A 26,901-nucleotide genomic window follows, 5' to 3' on the forward strand; every position below is an offset into this window, starting at 1 on the left:
TTGTTCTCGCCATCCGCCTCCTCCTCCTCCTGGTCCGACTCCCCAGAGGTGGAATCAGACGACTAGCCACCCTCCTTTTCTTCATCATGGTCGTGCCCCATGATGTTGTTATTGTACTCTCGGGTACTGGTGGCGAATTTATTCCTCCAGCTGTCATAGCTGGTCCCTAAGAAGGGAGCCACCCAGGTCATCTCCATGATAAAGTTGTTGTCCTCCATCATGTCCTTGACCAGCGCTTGTTTCTCCTCGTCGGCCTGGGAAGTGTATTTTTGGGCAAGTTGGGTCTCCTGGTTGGCCAGCTTCTGCTTCAGCTTGTCTACCCGGCAGCGGAGGCCAGCTGCTTCATGGTCCGCCTCCCTTAGAGGCCTGAGCTCAGCCTTGAGGTCCAATACGGACTTCTCTTGCTCAGAGATCCTCTTTTGGGCCGTCTCCAAGTCCCTCTTGACCTGTAAATTGGCAGACGCCTGATAATACAGTATGTCAGTGGTCAGAATTTTGTTTTAAGCAATCTGGAACATAGCTTTGTCATAATCAGAGGCGGCCCGGGCCTTCGCAGCCTTCACCTCTTTGTTCTTTTCGTTCAAGGGCTTGGGGAGACCATACACTCGAAGCATTGACTGCACTCGACCAAAAAACAGTCGTCAGTAAAAAAAACAGGAAAAATTACTAAGTATACCTTGACCAGGATGGCCTCAAGGTTAAGGGTGCCGACTCCCTTAACAGACTTCCTGTCCTCGACAGGGATGGCCTTCAGCATGGACCTAGCCATCTGAGCCAGGTCTGGCCTTTGAGGGACATCTGCACAATCAATACCCTGTAAGTACTTGGTGTAAATGCGGCCAATAGACCGACTGCTCTTAAAGGTGCTAGGCGACTGCCGATTGAATTTTACCCTCAAAGGGTAAGGGAAAGGACACAAGTCCTTGATACCTTCAGTGGTCGCCTCTTTCTCCTTCTCCTTCCCTTGCCGACTGCCACCTGGGACGGCTAGAGATTTTGGGGGTACATGGCCTCCTGGCCTGAGGCCACGTGCTTCCTGGTTCTCCCAGGAGTCGTCACGTCACCTGCCGTCTGTTTCCTAACCTTAGGATCCGGCTAGGTGGAGGAGGAAGGCTTTGCTGGAGTTCCCTGCAAAATAACAATAAGTAAAAAAACAGGCGGTAGAAAAACTAAATGAAGCTGTTCAGTTCAAAGTTCAAAGTTCACCTTTGACGCCTGTACAACAGGCGACTCTTTAGCGGGCCGCTTGCCAAGGATGGCCGAGCAATACTAAGCAGCGACTTTTTTGGAGGCCGAGAGTTTCTCCATGGCTTTGTCTGCAAAAGATGAATCAAGGAGTTAGTTTGATACAAAACAAAACAAGTTTCACAAGACATTTAAACAGGCGGTCAGCTACTTCTCGGCATCTCATTGCTTAGGCCACAGGTGGCAAGGTATGTCCCATCGTATAACCACTTATACTTGGGAACATAGTTTTGAGGAATGAATTCCCTCGCCCTAGTCTCGGGGTTCGCCTGTATGACTACTTTGAAGAGTCCTCTGTCAAGGATCTCTTCTTTAGCTTTACGGGAAACAGGCGGCAGCTCAGAGCTGCCTGTTAGGAAAGGTGGGTTCCTATTCCACCTGTTAAATTTTTTGTTCTTAACTGTGTTAGGGCTGGAGATGATGTAGAAAGTGTTACTCCAATCTTTCCATTTATTCTCCTTCCCCACAGTCATTAGATAGCCTTTGTGGCTAGACAGCTGATACCAGCCGGTCCCGCTTGTCTTTGGGGTCCGGCTGAGGTAGTTCATATGGGCGAATGCCTCAAAGCTTGGTTCTACCTCATGCATCTCACAGCCGGCAACATAGCACAAGATGTTGAACCAAGAGTTAGGAGCTAGTTGCCAGACACCTAGCTGGTATCCATCCAAAATCCTCTCTACAGTCGGATGTAGAGGAAATCTCAGGCCAGCCTTAATTGCCGCCTCATAGCAGCCAAAACAGGCGTCCCCATAGCAGCCAAAGCAGACTACCGTGTCCTCGGCATCCGGCGTGCAGATTACATACCCATGTCCCATGACATGTTCAATTCTGAAGCTCTCCATTTTTTCAGCCATCACCTTCCGCTTGCCCTTTGGAACATGATGATAGTAGGCGGTGTATTGCTCTCGGTTAGAAGCAGATGGCTCCACCCAGCTTGGTCCCAAGTCTACTGAAAGGGACTCTCGCGCAGTCTCTAGCCGAGAGTGCCTCTCTTCAGATTCATTCGAAACTCTGTTTGAAGTACTTGGCTCAGAATCGCTATCTGAGCTCTCAGATGAAGGGTTTGCCTGTCTGGCAAGATCAACAAGCACTGGCATAGCATTTTCAACCTCTTCCCTTGATTCGTTTAAAATGGAATCACTAGGGGTACTTGGGGCAGGCGGCACGTCAGACAACTCGCTGACAGGCGCATGGAAATAAGAGCCGTCTGAATTGGTCACCCTTGTTATTCTTTTAGTTCTGGCCATGGTATCCTGCACAGGCACATAAACAGTCGAACTTGGGGCATGCAGTTCGCAAAGGGTGATCCAGCAAGGGGCATTCGGCACTCCTAGTTCTAGATTCAGCCGTCCCCGGTGACCGGCTGATCACTAACCTATTCCGTGCCGTGTGCTTTTGGGAAACCATTTTCAAAAAGAAAAACAAAGTATGAAAAAATAAAAAGGAATAGACGGTTACCTTTACTTGATGAAGATGAAGGTACTCGAAAGTCAACAACGGCTGTAGGAGCAGGTGGTCTGTAAAGCAGGCGGTCTGGTGCAGTCGGTAGTTCTCTCTCAGAAAAAGACAAAGTTCCCTGGAAATTTTTTGAAATGTCCAAACAAATGATTTGGACACATCCCCTATTTATAGGAGGGTGAATTCCAAGAGACAGTAAAAAAAAATAAAAAAAAAAGATAAAAATCGTTAGCCAGTCATGGCGTGACACCTGTCACAGGCGCCACGTGGCATGCCACGTCACCCCTGTGAGAGGTAAATGATTAGGGAATTTTTCCCCGCCACGTGTCACCTCGTGAGAGGTCCAAGGTGGACCAATCAGGTCACGACACGTGGCAGGCAGAATTGCCAACTAGGAAAGTGGCCTTCTATGGCCCAAATTCCTAGGCAAGGCCTAGTCAGACCTAGGTTTACTAAAACCTAGTACTGGGCACGTTTTTCCAACACCCTATACAAGGGAGATGTTTCCCTCTGAGGAACATCTATTCAGAAATATTTAATTCACATTAACTCTCCATCAGAGAAAGTCAGACACCTGACACCTCGAACTTACAAATTGCAGATACTCTCTTGGAATCCGAGAGAGACTTTACTTTTCGCACTTTACTCCTCATACACGTTCTAACTTGATCGTCGGAGGCGAAGCTCCCACCCACCGAAGTCTCCGTTGTTTTGCAGGTATAGGCGTCCAGAAGTCAGTCTTGGAATTGTAAATCTCCCGAAGGACATCAAAAAAACCCCGAAATAGTGAGTAATTCAATTATCTCTTTAATTATTCTTTGATTTTGGAGTAGAAATCATGCTTAAAATATTGTTTTAATTCCTAGTATCATGTTAAGATGTTTTTATGATTTCTAATATCATGTTTAGGATAATTCTTTGATGTGATTATTAGTGACATGCTAGGGTTTGTTATTAATCTTTTTAGTATCATGCCTAGGATCTTACTTTTGATGTTTTTATGATGATAATTATTGTATTAATCATATGTTTCTTGATTATTCATGATTTATTGTTATTGCTTGATCATGCCCCTCTCTGCAGGTTTAAAGGGAATTTGTACTTGAAATCACGCCTAATAAGATAATTAATAATTTGATTTAAGATAATATGATTTTAATTCAAGTGATCACCAATAATAGATTTGATTGTGCATTATTAATCACCCAACATAGATTAAACAGGTTTAGGATTAACTAGATGTATGTATGTTGATCAAAAAGCGCACATGAATATCATAAAAATTAAGTAGAGGCCTATTTAATGCGGGTTTATTCTCTTTTAGGTTGGATCCGTACCATCATCCCCGAATATCCAGTCATGGTTCCGGACCACTATGGAGTTAGCGATCTCTGTGATCGTGAATGGGGTGTAACCTTCACACCCGTGAACGGTTTACAAGTTCCTATAACTTGTTGGCGACTCTTTTATCTCTAGCTTCCTTCCCTTTGGACGCCATCATGCCTAAAAGCATGAACCACAGTAGTGCTCAATGATGAGTTAAAAAATTCCCTACAGTTTTTGGCAACTCCACTAGGGAGGATTTCTAAATTGATTTCTAAATTTGTTTTAGCAATTGATTTAGAATGAGTGGATGAGACTTGAAAGATTATAGATATTCATGTGCGTAATTTTTATTAACATTGTGGCATAAGTATAAAAAGGTTCGCATTGGAAAGACAATCCGTAATGCTTCAAAACATAGGACATACATGTAGAAAAGGCCGGAAATATTTTTCACAACTAGAATCGAAAAGAAGGTACGAAAAATCGGGAAAAACATCGAAAATTGAAATTTCTTTCATCCACTAGCTGCTCCCTTATAAAGAGCATGAAAAGTGAACTCAATCAACTTTATTTTGTTCCTAGGATCCATTACCGCAACCAGATCTATCAACAAATTAAGGTCACCTCAATACTTGTCAAATTTCTTTATTATTTTGAGTGCCATTCTCTTCATATCAACATCATCAAAATTAGTATTTTTCATCCAATGTCTTCTTGATCATTGTGAGCTCGGGAATAAATAAATTAGACGTAGGATACTCACTACCTAAATTAGAATAGAAGTGTCATTTATAAATAATAGAATAAATTATAGTTAACAATGCAAGAAAATTAAATTAATAGAAAACATACAAAAGGAGCAACGAAAGCTAAAAATACAAAAGGATAATATGAACATACTTGATTTTATATGAGCGATCTCATTGAATATCTCAAGATAAGCGAACGCCTTTTAAACCATCTTCCAATAATTACTAGAAGGATGATTCTTGTAAGATGAATCTTTCTCTTGTTAACAAGGAAAAGCATCTTTATGCTCCAAACCACAGCACGTCATCTCATAAGTAGAGTTTCATCTCTTACCATAATCCAATACTAAATTTTTACAAGGAAGGAACATTTGTTTAGCCTTCTCACTAAACATTTGGATTCTATGTGGATTCTGCCACATAATGAATTAAATTCTCAATTTCATACAACCCATCTTGGATTAATATATTCAAAATAAATGCACAATAATGAACATGAAATAATTTACCATCAGAAGGCAATTTTCCCAAGTATGAAAGATTCTTTTTATTATCTTTACCACTACATCATTTTAAGTAGCATTATCCACTGTAACACTTGCTTATTTTTATTCTAAACCCCTATCCTCTTATCATTTATAAAGGGTATCCGAAACAACAATTCCATTATGAGAGGGAGGTACTTCAACAAAGTTTAAAACCAACCCTCCTATGTGTGAGGAGGGTAGCCCGTCGTTGGGGATCCCACTTCCTCTATGCCCATAGCCCTTTAAAAGCCTAGGATTTTACACTTTTGAAAGTGTGTTAGGATTCGAATTCCTAACTGTTTAGGGGACCTTAAATTAGAATTGATTCTATTATTACGCTTTTTTGTAAAAAACTAATAGGGAGTCGTCAATGAGTTTTAGGAAAACTCATAAACCTCGTTCATGCCTTTCTCCCAAGTAGAGTTCAAGGGATATTTAGCATGAATTATAAGTTTACCCATGCCCAAATTGGTCTACTTGTACCAGAAATGAGTTCGGGAGCAAGGGCACTAAAATAACGTTCTCTTGTACTATTTTGCTGAAATCATTTGTTATTTTGCTAAAAGATTATTATGTTACCTTTACATTAACTTTGTGTTATTTTGCTTCAACTTTTTGTGTTTTTTTTTTTCAAAGGTATGTTATTTTAACACAACAATATGTTAATATCCCTCTTCGAAAAAAAGAGCTCAATTAATTTTCAGTAAATCAATTTCTACGTCAAATTTTGTCTGAAAATTCTCATAAATTTGTTCAATTCTTTTTCTCTTCTTAAAATAAAATCATCTTCATTTAAATTGCCGTTCAAATTTCATCAAATTCTCACAAATATAAAACACTCAATTAGATTTTTAGGGTTTTAATTTTTCTAATTTTGGTAATTTGAACAATTAGCTCTTCAATTCAACAAAATTTCTTAATAATAGACTGATTGAAGAAAATAGATCTTGAATGTTGCAGATGAATTATGAGATTATTTGAACAATTTTGAAAAATAAAGTAAGACAAAGGAAGAGCAAGAGAACAAAAATAGTGGAAGGTTTTTTTTTTTTTTTTTTTTTTTAATTAAAACGCTAGCGTTTTGACCCCTGGAGTACCATGCTAGGAGTCCTGTAGAAATTGTGTAAATTAACATCGCTGGCTACTGCCTTGGATCAAGCTTATCACCAAACTGCTTTGAAAAGCGTAATAATGAAATCATCAGATATACATGTACTACTATTTCCTAACTTACGTGGCTTGCTAATAAATTATCACCAATATATTACAACCGAATTCACCATCAAATCAAATCAGATAATACTAATTTTAAATTTTTTTTTAATTTAAAATCAATTTCCCGTAATAATTTTACCAAATAAAGATATTTTATCATACAAAGCGCAGCGTTATTTTTGCATTTCCGCACACGACACCTCCATTAAAACACACATCTGAATTCTCAACTAACTCCATTAATCTCATTACACTCTTCAATTAAGCTTTTTGAGGAGAGAGAAAATTGTGTGAACGAAAATGATGAAGGGTAGAACAACAATGGAAGTCGGAGCTGATGGTGTTGCTGTAATCACCATTATCAATCCTCCTGTTAATTCTCTTTCTCTTGATGGTATTCTTTCTTTCTTTCTCCTCGGATCTTCGTTGTAATTTGATTTTTTAAGCTTTTGGGGTGTGTCGATGTTGTGAAATTTGATTGATTTTGCTTCGCTTTTGATCGCCTGATTTATTTTATGTTCATATATGTATTTTTTATTTTTTTATTTTTATTTTTATTTATTTTTTTTTTAAAAATTAATTTTTTGTGATTGTTAGGGTTTAAGTGATTGAATTGGAGTGTGTTTTAAAGGGAATTAATGAAGTGGTCTTATATGATTTTTCTTCGTTTTTTAAAATAGTATTGTATTGATTTTTGGTACTCCGTACTATTTACATAATCCGTTTAGCTTGATTAATTATAAACATGAAATAATATAGGCGTATGGAATCTTGTTAGATTTGTTTTATTATAAATTTTCTAGATATCAATTATTTAAAAATTCTATGAATATACGTAGCGAAAGTTATTGGTTCAATTATAGAGATGCGTTAGACAAATGTGTCAAGTGAATATTGCAAAGCGGAAAAGAATAGAAGAAGTAGCATAAAGAGTGTATACATTTGTTGAAAATTATAGGCATTCAATTCGTAGTGAATCTAAATTATTTTTAATTTCAAACTTGGCCATTATAAGGCTAAGTAGGTTAGCTAATTGTTGTCATAACCGAGTATATCCGTTGATCAGATTTAATTCCTAAGTTTCCCATTGTAATTTTTGGTACGGCATTTAGCGGTTGGAAAATTTGGAAATTTTAGAGAAGTATGAGGCCAAGTATTATACTGGCCAGCTGACTAAAATGATTGTTCCTACTATATAATGGTGGAAAACATGGCTGAGAGTCTGAGACCTTGAACTGTTTTCAACATTGTCATGTTTTTGCTGGGTACCAAATAAAGATCTTTAGGTTTTGTTTGTTTTGATAGGGAAATGATTCTCCATTGAAAATAATTTTTCAAGGGAAAACACCAATTTGAAAATGGTTCTCTGTTATTTGTTTCCTTACAATAATACTTATAAAGGAAGAGGAAAATGAGTGTATAAAGAAGATGTATCAGAGGAGAGGAAATGGATGTAAATAGTATGGAGGAAAATGTGGCATAGCTTCATTTTAAGTGATAAATGTTTTCGATTCTTGGGAGAACTAGTTTCCTTCTTTGGGAAATTTGTTTTACCCTTTACTAACCAAACAATGCAAAATGAGAAAATTGTTTTCCTTGAAAATGTTTTGTATCAAAACAAACGAAGCTTTAATGAAAAATTTCTCGTGCATATTTGGGGGCGACATAAATAAACTGAAGATCGGTTAGGATTCTGTGGGCTTAGGACAATGATCAAAGAATAAGCAACTTAGTATTATCCATTGAGAATGAAAGAAATTGTTATATGTGCATGTGTTCTAACACTTGCTGTTATCGTTTACTCTGTGACTTGTTGATGTGTTATTAGGTTTGTACTGTAGCAGCTTAGAAAACAGCTGGAGGGCTGAGCTAATGGTTTTTTATTTGGTGAAGTTAGCTTGGGATGATGTGGGTGACTGGCTTATTGCTATTGAATATGGAATGATTTGGGTGACTGGCTTATTTCCAACTTTTAATGCTAGGTTTGTAATGTTATATGATAGCATTGACACAAGATTTCGACATGCTATATTGATGTTAATTGTAATATGCCATTAACACTGAAGCAATGCATAATATGGACATTGATGTTGGTTAGTACGACAAAGTAATGATATGCATGAACTTCAACTCAAGGCATTAAGTAGATAGGGATTATGTGGATGTCCATAGCGCTACTTGAAATGCTGTGAGAATGGATAACATGGTCCTGTTCCTATAGCTTTGTTTTCACCAACCAAATATCTTTGATGACCTCACTTCAATAAAGCATTGTGCAGAATTTGATTAACATGGTCTTTAGTTAAAATGTCCTCCACAACGCTAAGGATAAATATTCGATAGAGTATCTTCACCTTGAAGGAAATATAGAGAGCCAAATTAGCACCAATTAGTTTGATTCCCTTCCCTCCACTCCTGTAGAAGACAGAGATGAGAGTGGAGTTTGTAGTCTTTACTCTTTTGCCTAATCTTTATGTACTTAATAAAGAATATGAAGAGGCTTTTGTTTATCATTATCACAACCTGTGTTTGATTTTCCCTGGTTCTGACAACTTCCATTGTCTAACTGCTTCGATCAAGTTTTTAAACCTCTTTCAACCACTTCATATGGTGTTAGTGTTGGAGAAAGGTTATTATCAATCATCATCTTGACTCTTTACTCTTATAACTATGAGTATGCTACCTTTGGACCATTCTGGTTGGTGGGCCTTTCCTTTAGATTTAAGGGTATTAACCTCTAGTTGTGCCCGTAAGTCCCAAATATAAAAATGAGTCTAACAGCTTTGCATTGGTATGTTGTTGTTTAGCATGCACGAGTCACAATATTTCGAGACTAAGTGTTTTCTGTTAGAATCAAGCTCAATATTAGTTTGATTTCAACAATAGCGAAGCATATAATTGTATAGAGCTCAATATATTGAGAAGAAGAAATTAATTTTGGTTAAAAAATATTAGGAAATATTAAGGGAACTTGATTTATTAATACGTATTACTTAATAGGTAATCTCTCTCTCTCTCTCTGCACTTTTTAGTTATTAATTTATTTTTTATAAAGTTATTTACATTGACTTGTACGTTTGCTAACACACAACTTTGAATATTAATATAATTAATCAATTTTTAATGTATATATACTATTGTGAAATTTACATTGAGACAAATAAAAAAATTATATGATAGTGTTGTGAATAGTGTCAAAGTTAAATTAGAATAACTAATAAATTACAAAGTGAGTAAATATGTTGATCTCATTTCCGTTAGTTAGGTTATTGACAATGATTGTGACTTCTGCAACATACATATATTCTTTGGTTTCACACATAAAATGTATTGATTATAAACTCTTCTTTGAGATTAGACGCGAGATGGTTTGCTAGTTGCTGATCATTAATATCTTTAGTTACTCATTAGTTTAGAATATAACAATAAATTATTCATCGAGACGAATCAAATATAACCCAACATGACTACGTTATGTTTTATATATTGGGAGTTGTTTAGAAGATTCTCTCATTTTTTGAATAATACAAAAGATTTCAAATGGTAAGAACAAAAAAGGACAGGGAGAAATTTATTATTTAACAACCAACATTAACAATTTGTTAATCAACCTACGATGATACCTTAGGGGTGGTTGTTTGAGAGAAAATTCTGTTCAAGGGTTGTTTGATTAAAGAAAGCGTTATTTAAGGTTGAAGTCTTGGGTGGTTGTGTGAAAACAAAGTAAAAGTAGGGGGTGATATAATTGTTTTTTTAAAATTGGAGTGGTTTCCAGAACAGACTGTTCCACATAGAGGGTGCATTTTGATAAATTTTTCCTACATGTTTATCTGTAGTAATATGCTTAAGACTCAACTATTTGTTATTCTGGCATCCAGATTGGTCTTGTTGAATTGCTGTTTCTGAGGTAGTAATTTTGTGGTTGAGCTCTCTAAAGAACTTATCAATTGTTTGATTTAAGAACTTACATATTTTCTTCTTATTGTGATATATCATCACTATTTTGACAGTGTTACAAAGCTTGAGAGCGAGCTTTGATGAGGCATTAAGAAGAAATGATGTCAAGGCAATTGTAGTTACAGGTAGAGTCATAGTGTCACTCTTCGTTTCACGAATTAGTTGTTGGAGCTCTGACACAATGTACAAAAAAATTAATTTCTTTTCTGTGGCAGGTGCTAAGGGAAAATTTTCTGGTGGTTTTGATATCACTGCTTTTGGTGGAATCCAAAAGGGAAAGAGTATGTCATATTTTTCATGCTCATATTGAAGGATTTGAGATTTGTTTCCTACATTAATAATTAGCCTTTTTAACTTAATTTGTAAACGTTGGCAGCTGAATCACCTAAGCGTGGTTATGTGGCAGTGGAGGTTCTCACTGACATAGTCGAAGGTGCACTCATAGTTTTTAATTTTTTAGGAGCAAATTCAGTTTGAAACAATCTGGGGTAAATTTTAATTTATGTATTGAATAATTTTTGGTGGTGAACAGCTGCAAGAAAACCTTCAGTTGCTGCTATTGACGGCTTAGCCTTAGGTGGAGGTCTAGAGGTTGCTATGGTATGAGACACAATTTTACCTCTTCTAAGATGATTATTAGAAATACTATTGTGCACATGTTTGTTATGTTGCCTTGCGAGAGCTCACTAGTTTTACTTCTTTAACAGGCTTGCCATGCTCGGATATCCACCTCTAATGCACAACTGGGTTTGCCTGAACTTCAGCTTGGAATAATTCCTGGATTTGGAGGTAAATTATCTTCATTATTGCTTGCGAAATGGTATGTTTTGTTCTAGATACTTGTACTTGAAGACCAAGCTGAAATCACTGCCCCTTCCATTTTGTAAACAATAGAATGCCACAATGTCCTCATATCTATCCGTTGCTGAAATAATTAAATGTTCATGACTAATTATTTTGTGCATTTAACTTTTAGCATCTCGAAAAAGATTGCACTGTACATACATATCTACAGATATAGATACAACTAGATAAAGCATTTAATATTCTCCATATTTGAACGCACCAGCAAATGTATGGGCCTGTGATGCAGGGGGGAAGAGTCAATGTAACATAGGTGCTCTTCACTAGCAAGTGGACCCTGATGAGTTTAACTTGGGGTCTACTGACAACCTGTGAATTGTCAGTGGTGGCAACAGGGGAATGCAGGGTGGAGGCTGATAGGGATTTGGGCAACATATTTGGTGCAATATGGAGCCACCTGTTGGTTTTGTCTTTCTCTATTTTTTCTCAAACTTTGTACAATATTTGGGGAATTTCTGATTTTTTTTTCAATTAATGAGTGTGCCCAAAACAATAATTGGAATTAAAATGAAATATTGAAATGGTCTTTAAAGTAACTATGTCAAAAACAATATGATGGCATGTTTATATTTACGTCATTTAAACTTGCAAATGCAAATTCTTGTTTTATTACTGCTATCTGTTTGTGCATGCTGCATGTGATATTAGTTCAATGTAACAATATATCTGGCTCTAGTATTACTGAATGATGGGAAAATTGGTCCAAAAATTTATGCTTTAGATTGTGATGATTTGTGCTACTTTATATTATCTCAATGATCTCAGGAACCCAGCGTCTTCCTCGGCTAGTCGGACTCTCTAAAGCTCTTGAAATGATGCTGGTAATTTATTTATTTTATTATATTATTTAATTTTGTCAAAAAGATTTTGGTATGTGTTTTACTTGTAATATACCAGACATTCAACTTCTTAAGTCAAAATTCATTGTATCCTCTGCAGACTTCTAAGGCAGTCAGAGGTTCAGAAGCCCATGATTTAGGACTTGTCGATGCAGTAGTCCCAGCCAACGAATTGCTTAGTACTGCTCGTCGCTGGGCCCTTGAAATTGTAGAGCGTAGAAAGCCTTGGGTTTCAAGTCTTTATAAGACAGACAAGTTAGAGCCACTTGGAGAGGCAAGAGAGATTTTAAAATTTGCTAGGGCACAGGCCCGAAAGCAAGCTCCAAATCTCAGGCACCCTCAGGTTTGTATAGATGTTATTGAAGAAGGCATAGCTTCTGGACCTCGTGCTGGCTTGTGGAAGGTTTGTATTTCCTCATTTTGATCATTCCTCCAGGTTTTCTATGCACATTTGTTGTACTGAGACAATATTTTTAACTTTAATCTCTGGCAGGAGGCTGATGCTTTTGAAGAACTTCTCCGTTCCGACACTTGCAAGAGTTTGGTCCACATTTTTTTTGCTCAACGAGGAACATCAAAGGTTCATCTTTTCTTTTTTTCTCACTGCTGACCAAGAGTTTGCTTTTGTTCCTTTTAAAACTTGAGACTTTATAACAAAAAATATTACGGGGAGGATAAATTGGCCTCACAAACATGGAAGATGTGATATTTTTTTATTTTCCAAATATCTGTATGCATTCCAGTCTGATGCTTCAGTCAAAACCATCCCTGAATTTAAATCAAGGTCTTCAACTCCAGCTAAACACACATTAAACAAACAGAATTTTATATAATCTTTCATATCATCCAGCATGGCCATAAGTAACAAAACCGTCAGGTTGAATGTCATAAGGGCCATATGGCCCACCCTACAGACCTACACTTACGAGATATACAAAGCATTTGAGTTTCATGTATTTATGTGAACTGTGATTGGAGTTGATGAGTAACTACTCATAATTTCTACCTTTTTGGGACTAAAGACAAACATTAGGAGGAGACCTTAGCCTTCAAATGGAAGTTATTATGTTGGCTTGTGGTAACTTTACTTATTTTATGGGGTATAAAAAGTTAGCCTGACTAGGGTGTCAAGAGTAGAATGTAGGTAGTTTTGATTGAGTGAAGTTTCTCACACATTTAGTAAGTGTAAAAAATTAGCCTAACTAGGTGTCAAGAGTAGAATGTAGGTAGTTTTGGTTGAGTGAAGTTTCTCACACATTTAGTAAACTTTCATAGAAAACAACAATTATAATTAATAAGAATATCATGCTCATCCACCAATAATGGTTTGAATTATTTGTCATCAGTCAGGTAGTTTTGGTTGAGTGAAGTTTCTCACACATTTAGTAAACTGACATAGAAAACAACAATTATAATTTATAAGAATATCATGTTCATCCACCAATAAAGGTTTGAATTATTTGTCATCAATCATATATAATGCGTAGAGTAGTGTGTTACTTAAGTTGCTGGAGAGTGAGACTGACAGTTAGAAAATCATTTTTAAACAGCTAGCTAGCTACACAATATATTCATGTAACTGGTTCCAATTCTTATGTTGGAGTATTTATCTTCTCAAATCTCACTATGGCGTGATTCACTTGAAATCTAAGTTGGAAATAAATAATCTACGTCTTTATGTTTGTGCATGCAAAATCCCGGGAGAGGGGGGAAGGTTTCGGATTTTCGGGTACTATAAGTGAGTTGTAATATCTGCTTAAGAAATGCTGTGCTGGTGTTTCCCTTAGTTCCCTATCTGATTATGCATCTTCCTTGCCTGTGATTGAGTTTACCAAGTATCTCTGAATCCCAGGTCCCTGGTGTGACTGACTTGGGTCTTTCACCAAGACGGATAAAAAAGGTTGCTGTTATTGGTGGTGGTCTGATGGGTTCTGGAATAGCTACAGCATTGATTCTTAGTAGCTATCCTGTTGTATTAAAAGAAGTGAACAATAAGCTTTTAGAAGCGGGTATTGGCAGAGTGAAAGGTATACCATGGATCCTGGAATTACATATTGAGTTTGATTTGTTCTGAGGCTTGATTTTTTCTTGGAATAACACAAACTTTTTTATTTAGCTAACTTGCAAAGCCGGGTCAAGAAAGGGAAAATGACCGAGGAGAAGTTTGGAAAGACCATGTCGCTTATTCAAGGATCTCTGGACTATGACAACTTTAGAGATGTGGATATTGTCATAGAGGTTGCGTGTGCTTTTCGCTGTTCTGCTGATAATTCTTGGTTGAATTAAATATTATTTAAATGTTTGGAACCAAATTCATCTTCTTGCAGGCTGTCATTGAGAATGTTTCCTTGAAGCAACAAATTTTTGCTGATCTAGAGAAGTTTTGTCCTCCGCATTGCATACTTGCAAGTAATACCTCTACTATTGATCTTAACCTTATTGGTGAAAAGACTCGGTCTCAAGATCGAATTGTTGGAGCTCATTTCTTTAGGTGATTATTATGCATTCTTGCCCTCTATCTCTTATAAGACCATCCTTGGCTGTACTTGGTGGACACTCTTGATGTGCCTTTTACCCCTCATCTGTACCTTCATTTTTAATTTAAATACATGATTATTTTGATAATTGCTTGAATTGCAGTCCTGCTCATATCATGCCCCTATTGGAGATTGTCCGTACTCAAAAGACTTCTCCCCAAGTAATAGTTGATGTGCTAGATCTTGGAAAAAAGATAAAGAAGACACCGGTCATTGTTGGAAACTGTACGGGGTTTGCTGTCAATAGAATGTTCTTCCCTTATACACAAGCAGCTATGCTACTTGTTGAGCATGGCACAGATTTATATAAGATTGACAGAGCAATTACAAAGTTTGGAATGCCAATGGGTCCATTTAGGTAAAACATCGTGAAACCTTTTGCACTCTTTTCTGTTTTCTCAACTGGCCATCATTATATGATTTATGTCATTTCAAAAAATTGATCTTTTACACTTTATTACAGATTGGTTGACCTTGTTGGGTTTGGAGTAGGCATTGCAACTGCCATGCAATACATTGAGCATTTCCCTGACAGAACCTACAAATCTATGATTATCCCTCTTATGCAAGAAGATAAAAGAGCAGGTAGCAGTCTTCAATATAGAAAATTTTCATTATTGGATATTGATCTCATGTGCTGAATGGCTTGGATTCTTTTGTTACCTCTCTCTCAGGTGAATCAACTCGTAAAGGGTTCTATCTGTACGATGATAAGCGCAAGGCTAGCCCAGATCCTGAATTAAAGAAATATATTGAGAAAGCAAGGGAAATTTCTGGGATTAGTGTTGATCCTAAGGTTTGAATTTTGTGATTTTTATTACCATCTGGATTACTAACTATGAATGTTTGGTATATTTCTAGTGTGGTTCCCTATTTTTGCAGATCCACTTTTTTCGTAGGAATATTAAAGTAAACTTGTACTTAGATGTATATTGAATTACAAAAAAGTAATGCATGTAATGTAAGTGACTTGTATGTTATGCTTTCCATTATTTTCTGTGAATCTTCTCTATGCATGACTGCATGCTCGTCCGAATAGGTAGCTACTGTCAGTCAATCAGTATCAACTTTCAATTTCACAAGTGTATGAAATTTAAAGCTTATATTTATTGACTGACACTTATGGTATGAAGGCTTTAAGTGATTGACAATTTAAGCCAATTTAAGGCTTTGATGATTGACAATTTATGGGATTAAGGCTTTGTTTGATTGACTGACAATTTAAGCCAATATTTATCGGTGTCAACTTTGAATTTCACAAGTGTATTACTTTTGGTTCATGTAGCTGACCCCATTTATGGGATTAGGGCTTTGATTGATTGATTTATTAAGCGACACTGGCAACCTATTCAGAAGAGCAAGAATCATTGATTGTTATGTAAACAAACAACTTTGTTGACAGAGTAAATTCATTTAGCTGCTATACTGGGCCAGGAATGTGCCAAGAGATGGCACATTGTTTGATATTCTTGATGCCACAACCTGGAGATCTGAGCAGGCTCCTGGGCTTTTGGATATCTTTCGTCATTGGCATGTTTTGTTAAAAAAAATAGCTACTTACTTTTTGCTGTTGACTATTTGATGCTATCCCTGTTAATATTGAATGCTGTTTATTTCTGTCCCTCGCTGAGTTACAAATTATTAAGCCAATTTATATACCCTCTCTCATTGAACTCTGTTTACAGATAGCAAACTTACCTGAGAAGGACATAACAGAGATGATATTTTTCCCTGTTGTCAATGAAGCTTGCCGAGTCCTGGCAGAAGGAATTGCAGTGAAAGCATCAGATTTGGATATTGCTGGTGTCATGGGCATGGGGTTTCCCCCATACAGGTCTTGTCTTTTGGTTTCATGAAAATGAAATGTTTTTAAGTTCTAAGTTTGATTCTGTATGCATTTTGAGTTTATCTATAAAATACTAAAATGAAATGTTTTTAAGTGTTGAAGTTTGATTCTGTACAAAGTTTTGAGAGACTTGGGAAAATGGAAACTAATATCATGTTCAATCTGACTTCAGAGGCGGAATCTTGTTCTGGGCCGACATGCTGGGATCTAAGTACATTTATTCTAGGCTGGAGGAATGGTCTAAACAATACGGAGGGTTCTTCAAGCCTTGTACATACATGGCTGAGAAGGCTGCCAAGGGGGCTCCACTGGTAAGAAATTTCTCATCTGTACCAAGGAATTCCTCCTTTAACTGCAAATTGGTGATGTGCTGTTTTGTAACAGTTTGATGGTGGTTTGCATGTATCAATTGTTCGAAGTACTTCTTCCTCTGTTTTTTTAGATGCATCACTTTTAAACTTAGGGTCTCCTAGGCATTTTTAAGAAGAGAGAGAGAGAAAAAAATATAAAGGGCCCATGTGGTATAAGAAAGATAGAGATAATTGATTAACTAAAAAGGAAAGTGATGCATCTAAATTCAAACTTCCATTTATAGAGAGTAATGCATCTAAAAAAAAAGAGGAAGTAATATTTTTACTACCTTTCTTTTGATTTTAGTTGTGACATGTATTGTTCTTTTTCAATTGAGCTGAGACATTACACACTTTCCATTTTTGGTTATATCTTTTAATTCGTTATACTGCTATAGTGCTATATACTGATGCAGTCCTGCTGCTGTGAATAATTTATGGAGCTTTATCTTTTTTAAGGCACTAGTTTGTGATTAATGGTAATAACATATTCTGCTCTTGTTGGTTTTTTGTAGAGTTCTGGACCAATGGAACAAGCTAAATCGCGGATGTAAAGCAGAACAGATTTGGACGTGGCTGATTGGATTCTCTCTGTTTATCATACCACACTTCAGCATCCATACATAAGGTTGTTTGGACCATATGCAACAAGAAAATAATCTCTTGGGAGGTTCTCTGGAATAAGAATTAGGTAGAGATGCATATTAATCAAGATTTGTGAGGCTAAAGAGTCCTTTATGATACAAAGCTGTTATTATATGCCTTATAAAACATAATATATTCGATAGCTAATTAAGTCATTATATTGTAACTTTGTAAGAAGCATATGTGACTTGGTTAACAATGCATTTCAAAGATTGTAGTTTCAGATAGAAGTCATGAAGTTGGACTCTTTGTGCTCAATTCTTGTGTCGGTATGCTTAAGATGAAAATTATAATAAGTGGTTGTAAATATGATAAACATATCCACTTAATTTTTTTTTTTTTTTTTTTTTGAAGCGATATCCACTTAATTTTGAATTACAAATCAAATTAGAAAATGGAAAAGATAAATGCCTAGAAACTAGATTTGCATATTTAAGTACACTAATGAAATTGTTAAGCAAAACTAGATTTCAATTACGGAATCATGTAATATTAAATGCTACTCCTTCTATTTCAAAATTCATGTTTAATTCTATCATATTTCATTATTAATTTGGTCACTATTAGGTTTAGTTCACTTTACCTCATTTTTGCTAAACTGAAATTATTTTTACTAAATTAAACTTATTATTGCTGAGCTTAAATTATTTTTATTGAATTGAAACTAATTTCAATTAATTGCAATTGTTTTTACTGAATTGAAATTATTTAACCGATTCTCCAATATATTTTTACATTAAAGTTACTGATTTTTATAAAACAGAAATTATTTTAACTGAATTGAAAGGTTTTTTTGCCAAACTGAACTGAAATTATTTTTAATAAAGATTTTTTTTAAGGTGAAGTGAATAGGGCTTAATTTTTAACTTATCCATATAATTTACAATACGGAGTCGTATATTAAAAAAAAAAAATAACAAATAAACTTGAATATGTTTGCCATTAGATAAAAATTACAAAAACTAAAAAAAGACATCCGTCTACTTGAAACAAGCAATTATAATAGCAAGACAAAAGGTGATCCGTAAATTTCTGTAAATTTCCAGCAATATTCATTTCTGTTAAATATCTTAAAACCTCACTTTTTACTTGAAATTTATTTTTTATCATACTAATCCTATATTCAAGTTCTTTTTTTTTTTTTTTTTTTTTTTTTTTTTTTTTTTTAATTTTGCGGCTACCATCTTTTTCCTCATCCAAATTTCTCCTTTAAAACAACCAACTTTTTTAAGTGTGTTTTTTTCTCCTTCAAGCATTCAACTTAAACCCAAATAAATTTCCTCCCAAATAATGGATTCTGGGTAGTTTCACTCTTTGGGAGCCTAGGTAAGAACATAACTCGATCTACAAACTCTATTACCTCCTCGCTCTTAATTTATTTGCCACATTACCAGTTTAAATTACGCCATCTTTAATTTCTATCAGTGCATGTAATAACTCATTCGAATCAAACGAATGGTTGGGGGTTGTACATTGATATGTCTCTAAGCAACATTTTCTCTTATTTGCAAAAAACTTGTGTAGAGCGATGAATCATTCAACATGATTATTCTCTTAATTTTGTTTTGTTTTAGCATCTATTTTGTCAGTGTTGCAGTACGTCTCTCCTGTGTAAGCTCTTAATAATGCATTAATTCTTATATATATATATATATATATATATGTTTAATACATAGTAGATTTAATCATTGGTAGATTTCATTAACAATGTTTTGTGTATTTAATTTGTGCAAACCAACGTTTTATAGAATAGTGAAGAACAAATCGACAGAAGAATTTGAAAGCCTACCATACATATGCAGTCTTAAACTCGTGCTTATGGACTTACTACGGCATCATTAAGCCGGATTCGTTTGTTCACATTGCCAATGGATTTGGAGCTGCCCTCGAAGCTATTTATGTGCTCCTTTTCATCCATTATGCACCACCTAAAAAGAAGTTATGTACTATTTTAATTTCTTAAATCTTTGCGAATAATTTTTTTTTTTTGGTTTAAAAAGAAAATTGATTTTCTTATCGTTACAATTTTCACATAAGTCATGAGTGTTTCTAGGAATATGTAATTTCCTTTTCTTATTTACATTTTTGAAATAAATTAAATGAGCTCATTTTTTTTAGAAGTTGGTTAGATAGTCTTGGGAGTTAGCTAGCTAGGCTTATCGCCTTTATGCATGGTGAATTGTTTTCTATCATTACTTCCTCCATCGCATTTATGTTATTTATATTACTCACTTTGATCATATTTCGTACGTCATATATATATGAAGATGTTTCCATTTTTTGTTCCCCTACGAAGTGTATGTGTACGTAAAATAGAGCATTATATATCTCCCTACGTTACAAATTCCAAACAGCATTGAACTTATAACGTCGACTGTTGCAGGCAAGAACAGCCATTATTGCTATCATACTAAACGTAGGCATATTCGGTGGGGCGGTGCTGGCAACATATTAAGGAGTGAACGACCGATTTCGTGCACAAGTAGTAGAGATGTTGTGTTTAACCCCAATGGTTGCTATGTATGCTTCTCTTCTTGCTGTTTTGGTGAGTTTATGACAAAACATATATGTTGACTCTTTTTAGCACATTCATTTTCCATCTTTCACTCTCTCGATAATTTTATCCTCCACTTGATCATATGTAGGCCATTCTATTCCTAGCTGCTATCATTAGTTGGTCCGAATTTCATGGACCTTAATTGATGCATATTACTATGCCATGCGCAACTAATTTGCAAAAAATTTCAACTCCCACCAACTAATAGGCACATCATGTTTTAAATCATGAGTAATAGTATATACCCTCTAATTTATTGATCAATTGGTTATTTGGTGAAATAATTTTTATACTCCATACTAACGTTATATTTAAATTTTTTCTATCATTGACACTAAATAGCTAATACGTAGTAATAAAAATAAATTTGTGATTGACACATTAAACCTTATGTTATTATATAATCACATATGTGAGTTGTTTAATATTGGTGATGGAGACTTATAATAATTATACTTACAAAGTTTGAAGCCAAAGTCGTTAATTATTCATTACTAAGGACCAAACCTTTTTTTGGGTGGTAAATGGTCCAAACTGTCCTTCAACTTGTTGAGATTAGACTTATCAGTTTCTAAATAGTCTCAACTTTAAATTTCGTACTCAATGAATAAAGGACAAATTCGTTTTTTTTTTAATTTTTTTTTTAACTGTAAAGGCAAGCTAAATAGCTAACAACCTAATTAACATGCATGTTCAATATCTAATTTGGTAAAACACTAACTACACCTAGTTGTCCAAAAAAAAAAACAAAACAAAAAAAAAAAGATATAAAATCCACGAGCATATATATATTTTTCCCACTTTTTTGTTCCCACATTAATCATTGCTTAATTTTACCAATTTACGTAGTGTTAGATAATAGAGTAGTGCTTTAAAGTTTAAACTTGGATTTGGGTTTAAATGGAATTATGCATGGCCAAATGGTCCAATATATACCTCCTGATACGTACGTTGTGTGGGAAGTCTGGGCTCTACCGCTCTACGTCAATATCTATTCTACGTCGAATCATGATTATGAAATGATATTGACGACATAAAACACCAATAATTGAGGTTAGATTAATAAGGTTGCAATTATTGAATGGGGGATATCAATGTAATCAATCGATTATTGGCAAATTGCTTGCAACTTACTAATAATGACAAGATGTAGTGACTGGAATATGAATGGGATTAGATTAGATAGGTCTCCATCTTTTTACCCCTTAGCCACTTACGTTGTTCTTCTTGTACGTTTTTAGGGTTAGAGTCAAGTTGACACATCAATATCATAGAAAAATGGATGTAAGAATTTAAAGCATGCATCAACTTGCTTAATAAAGAAAAATGATTGCCAACTTGTCTACTTGTGCAAATAAACTATTTCAGACAATTTTACCATGGGGCTTAACTTGTCCGAGGAAGCCCCACTTTATCACATTAATAAACTTATTTGCTCATTTAGTATGACATTCTCGTAATTATAACAATACTTGTGAAACCCATTTATAATAATAAGTTGTTAATATAATTACAGGTTTACCACTTGATTAACATATTTTGTTAATCAAGATGATAACTTGTATTTCCTTAACTTGCATGTCTAGGAGGGGTGTCATTTATAAAAGTCATGTTAAGATAAGTTGACACTTCAAGTTTGTTAGTTATAAGAAAGTTCAATTCTTTCTTTGTGAACATGTACTTTATATTTTCTTACCACCTCCGTTTTTTATTATTTGCAATAAGAGGGTATTATTTATAAGAAGAAACGGAGGTAGTACTTAAATAAGAATGTATAAATTATATCCAACAAATTGTTGTTTCTCGTGTTATTTTATATTTAAGTTGGTTTGCAAGCTTTATTTGAAATGTTGCATGTGACACCATTCCACTGGCAGCAATCTGTGCTTTGATTCCAAGCCACTAGCTTGTCTAAAGCATCGGGAGCAAATGTAAGATTGTGCTTCAACTCAAGAAGTAAAGACTTTTGATCATCTAGACATTGGCAAGAAATAAAAGGTGTACAGCAGCAAGTGCATAGCCATACAATTAAGATCAAGGGAAAAGGCCAAGAAGAAGAAATGAGTGGAATTATTTTCATTTTGTATATATATAGAGTGAAGTTATATGTGAGATACTTGAAATGTATGGGTACTAAATGAAACCATGCATTGTTGGACTGTTGGTATTTATAGTATACAAGTTAACTAGAAGAAGGCCATTATTTATACTGATCGATATAATTGAACATCATTTTTTGAAAATTAAACTAGACTTTTTGACTTGGAAATCTTTAGTTGTACATGAATCTCTTTTCACGATGTTTCCATGGAAATCAATGGTACATTATTTTATTGCTAGCCAATTACAACAAATTGTTTAACTAATAATAATTGTATATAATATTAAAGAGTTGATATGCCAATCAATGTACTCCATATTGGAAGGATAAGCTTTGATTTTGTGTATGAACGTATGATGTATCAGACAGACTATCAGTACTCTTATAGATAAGCTTTGATTTTGTGTTAGTAAACTAAAAGAAGGAAAATGTTTAATTTCGTCATGCTGATTAAAAACATATAAATTTTATGATCGTATATATGAATGAAAGAAATTTATACATTCATTACTATTCCTTCTAATTTTTAAGTGCTAGGCCCTATTCACTTTACTTTTATAAAATTGTTTAGTAAAGATAATTTAAGTTTATTAAATTTAATTTCACCTTAATAAAAATAAGTTTAATTAGCACTAGGTCTTAAGACTAAAGGTAACATCATCAATTTTTAATTTTGTGGTCTTAAGATAAGACTTTATTTATTTTATGGATTTATGAAGTTTGGTCTTAACAAAATTTGAAGTGGAGTCTTGAAAATTCAAGACTCAACTAAACACTTAATTAACTTCTTTTTTTTTTCAATTTAAAAAAATATTAATAATTCGATTTATATGAAAAAAACTGAGTCCGATGGATGAAGAGATAAATCTAGTTGAGTCTTAAGGAGTCTTAACATAATTATAAATTTTTTAAAAAAATTAAATTTAATAATGACTGATCTGGCAATGGATTAAAGTCTTAAGATAAGATTGCGCTAATCTTGCTCTTAGTAAAAATTAGTTTAGTTTCGTAAAAATCATTAACTCTAAAGAAGAACAAATAATAGAGGATTAGTAAACATGATTTTAGTTTAGTAAAAATAATGCCAATTCAATAAAATTAGTTTCTTATCAGTAAAAAATTTTATGTTCGGCAAAAATAATCTCAGTTTAGTAAAAATAAATTCTATTCAACAAATATAAGATAAAATGAGTCGGCCTTACACTATTCTTTTACGACTAGTTTTTTAAATTGTTACACTTCCTTTTTTAGCAACCTACTCCAATTAAATATTACAGAATAATTATCTCTCTTGTAATGGTCTGCACTCTAACCTACTAATGTGGTGTTGTTGTCGTTGTTGTTGTTGTTGTTATTAAAAAACAAAAGAATTATTATTATTATTATTATTATTATTATTGTTAACAAAACAAAGTCAATCAATTTACAAGAAATTAGTGGGAAGCTGAGCCACAATGTGGGCCCCCACTTCTCTAGCTATAGCGAATCCAATACTGCTGAAGATGCGAGCAGCTGCATGAACACCTATATCCTGAGTCCTTGCGGACGCCTGAACCCGCTTCAGCAACACAACAACATCCTTCTCTAATTCCCCAAATGAAGAAAAGGAGAAGGGAAGAAAACCATAGTCAATAGCCCTACAACGCGCCCCATACTTGTCCCGTTTCCGCTGAGCAGCAACCCACACAACACGACCAGGAACAAAGTCAGACAACCCTGATTGTGTTAAAGGAGAAGACCCCGTCAAATCAACACACACATTAAGGCCTCTATCCCAAGAATAAAGTTATACATCTGCAGGTCAAAGAGCCCCATCGTTTCCTCCAGTCAAACCAACGTTAACCTCTTTTCTTGCAGAAATCCCAGACCGAAAACAAATATCTACAAGGGTGTTGCGAACGACATTATGCCGGTGTTTAATACCCACCATCCTAGCACAAGACATTACATGATCTCCAAATATATCCCCATCGAAAACCCTTGAGTAAGCGGAACACGATGCCGAAACCGAGAACAATTGAAAACCCAATCAGTAGCAAAGAACAGAACGGTAAGCTTTAATAATAATAATAATAATAATAATAATAATAATAATAATAATAATAATAATAATACGAAGGGAGTTATTCTCATCCCGATGCACGTACAAAGAAGACAAAAATTCGAGGGTAAGCCTCTTGTAAGTGAGAGCATGCATGGTAAGGAAAGAATCAAAGTTGGTAAATGAAAATAGTTGAACCATGTCGCTTTCGATCCCTAGAGCCCTAGCGGCTAAAGGGTCGTAGAACTTGGTAGGCCGGATCGGTCGGTGGGATAATCCTACAAATTTGTCCAAAAAGGACGGGTTATTAAAAACAATACCCATGGTGTCCACCGTGGGTGGAACCATGGATGAGGATGCATCGTCCCGACCCGGTCTCCTAGTCGATGTCTTTGTTCTAGGCATGTTTGATTCAAGAAATTAAGCACAATATACCAATTAACAAGCAAGAAACTATCCTAGCATGCAATGTACTGCCCTAACACTACTAGTTCACCCAAACTTGCAACAATAAAGCACAATTCAACAACAAATATTCAATAAAACTAATGAAATTGGACAAAAATTGCGAAATTCAATGAGTTTAAGAACGAATTCACCGAGGACTCCACGAAGTGGAGTTGTGGCGAGCTCAAAGAGGGCCGAATTTTGCGTCCAATCACTTGAAAAATGCTCCAATGCAAGGAGGGTGCCGAGATCTTGAAAGAAGAATATGGGGAATTAGGGTTTGATTTGAGGAATTGAGGGAGGAGGTTGGGGGTTTGGGTTAGTTTAGAGAGAAAAAGGGTAGGAAAGAGTGTTAGAGAGTTGGGGAATAATGAGAGAGTTTGAGTGAAATCGTGTTTAAAAAAACACGAAAAACTATCCGGAACCCGCGCTGCACGGCCGTGCTATAACTGGCACGGTCGTGCTTAGGTTTGGCACGGCCGTGCCAAATTTGGCACGGCCGTGTTGGCTTGGCAGGCTTTTTGCGAAATTGAATTTCAGATGGCACGGCCGTGCTAGAATTAGCACGGCCGTGCTATTACTTGACACGGCCGTGCTGAAAATGGCACGGCCGTGCTAGAATGGCAGTGGGCTTTTGAGGTTTGGCACGGCCGTGCAGATTTTGGCACAGCCGTGCTAGATTCTGGCACGGCCGTGCTGTCTGATGGCACGGCCATGCTGTCTGCTGCAGTCTGCAGGTTTTCTTTTCCTTCAAGGCACGCATCACTCTCTTCATTCCGACTTCTAACCAATCTTCTACCTGCACAAAAACACACAAGAGCACACAAAACTCACACAAATTAGGAGCTAAACCAACTACAAAACAAAAGAAACTACTCTAGTAAAAGCAAGAAAATCGGGTTGTCTCCCGGAAGCGCTAAGTTTAACGTCGATAGCTTGACGTGGTCACATTCAACTCTTGTGACCGCATTCGAACACATCTATCACACCAACATGGGCTCCCTCATAGTATGTCTTCAACCTTTGCCCATTAACCACGAAGGATTGCAACCCACTAGAATCATAAAGCTCAACCGCACCGGAAGGGAAAACATCTTTGACAGTGAATGGACCCCTCCATCTTGACATCAACTTACCGGGGAAGAGCTTCATCCTAGAGTTATATAAGAGGGCTTTGTCACCAACATTGAACACCTTCCGCTCTATCTTCCGGTCATGGAACTCCTTAGAACGGGACTTGTATAGGTTCGCATTGTCATATGCGTCCATCCGAAGCTCCTCCAATTCATGAAGGTCCAACATCCGTTGCTCTCCCGCGCTTGCTAGATCAAAATTTATCTTCTTGATAGCCCATTGAGCGCGGTGCTCTAGTTCGACCGGGAGGTGACATGCTTTCCCGTAGACCAAGCGGTATGGGGTGGTGCCTATTGGGGTCTTGAAAGCAGTTCGGTATGCCCAAAGTGCATCATCAAGCTTATCGGACCAATCTTTCCTATTCTTCGCCACTGCCTTCTCAAGGATGGACTTTATCTGTCGATTGGAGACTTCCACTTGCCCACTAGATTGAGGGTGATAGGTTGTCCCGAACCTTTGATGTACTCCATTCTTTCGAAGCATCCTTTGAAAGGCCCCATGCACAACGTGTGACCCGTTGTCACTTATAACCGCCCTAGGAACCCCGAACCTTGGAAATATAATCTTCTTGAAGAGTTTCACCACCACCTTGTGATCATTTGTAGGGGAGGCAATTGCTTCCACCCACTTAGACACGTAATCCACAACCACAAGTATGTATTGGTTCCCACGGGAGGAAGGGAAGGGTCCCATGAAGTCAATGCCCCACACATCAAAGATCTCAAGTTCAAGTATGGGTTTATTGAGGCATTTCATTCTTCTTGGAAATGTTTCCACTCCGTTGGCAAGCATCGCAAGTCTTCACAAATGCCCACGCGTCCCTAAAGATATGGGGCCACCATAGCCCACATTGCAAAACCTTTTGGGCTGTCTTATTAGCCCCCATGTGACCTCCGCAAGGGTCGGAGTGGCACATTTTCAGCACACTATGAACTTCTTCCTCCTGAACGCACCTTCTTAGGAGACCATCTACACCTCTCTTGAACAAAATTGGATCATCCCATATGTAATGCCTTGCATCTCTCCTAATCTTCTTCCGTTGGTTCTTGGAGTAATCGGGGGG

The 26,901-nt window shown here is 36.0% G+C and overlaps 1 protein-coding gene and 1 long non-coding RNA gene across 2 annotated transcripts; both read left to right on the plus strand.

The window, feature by feature from the left end:
* The first annotated feature begins 6,645 nt into the window (after positions 1 to 6,645).
* LOC110735020 (peroxisomal fatty acid beta-oxidation multifunctional protein MFP2-like) lies at positions 6,646 to 17,867 on the plus strand. Its single transcript, XM_021915142.1, has 18 exons — positions 6,646 to 6,914; positions 10,531 to 10,602; positions 10,693 to 10,758; positions 10,854 to 10,910; positions 11,010 to 11,077; positions 11,185 to 11,266; positions 12,107 to 12,162; positions 12,281 to 12,583; positions 12,674 to 12,760; positions 14,033 to 14,207; positions 14,297 to 14,418; positions 14,508 to 14,671; positions 14,821 to 15,075; positions 15,181 to 15,302; positions 15,392 to 15,513; positions 16,403 to 16,551; positions 16,736 to 16,874; positions 17,429 to 17,867. The coding sequence occupies exons 1-18, from the start codon at positions 6,821 to 6,823 to the stop codon at positions 17,465 to 17,467; spliced, it is 2,172 nt and encodes a 723-aa protein (XP_021770834.1). The 5' UTR covers positions 6,646 to 6,820; the 3' UTR covers positions 17,468 to 17,867.
* A 584-nt stretch (positions 17,868 to 18,451) lies between these two features.
* On the plus strand, positions 18,452 to 22,454 carry LOC110735021. Its single transcript, XR_002513973.1, has 3 exons — positions 18,452 to 18,884; positions 19,307 to 20,103; positions 21,993 to 22,454. It is a non-coding gene; the product is annotated as an uncharacterized LOC110735021 (long non-coding RNA).
* Positions 22,455 to 26,901: the final 4,447 nt, after the last annotated feature.

This window comes from Chenopodium quinoa, unplaced genomic scaffold (genome assembly GCF_001683475.1).
Source record: "Chenopodium quinoa cultivar QQ74 unplaced genomic scaffold, ASM168347v1, whole genome shotgun sequence".
Taxonomy (NCBI): domain Eukaryota; kingdom Viridiplantae; phylum Streptophyta; class Magnoliopsida; order Caryophyllales; family Amaranthaceae; genus Chenopodium; species Chenopodium quinoa.

Bases quoted from the DNA above. Each gene is read 5' to 3' on its own strand.
- LOC110735020 (XM_021915142.1), top strand. From the start codon at position 6,821: ATGATGAAGGGTAGAACAACAATGGAAGTCGGAGCTGATGGTGTTGCT. The intron at 6,915-10,530 runs GTATTCTTTCTT...CTATTTTGACAG, and splicing joins TAATTCTCTTTCTCTTGATG to TGTTACAAAGCTTGAGAGCG. The intron at 15,514-16,402 runs GTTTGAATTTTG...CTCTGTTTACAG, and splicing joins GGATTAGTGTTGATCCTAAG to ATAGCAAACTTACCTGAGAA.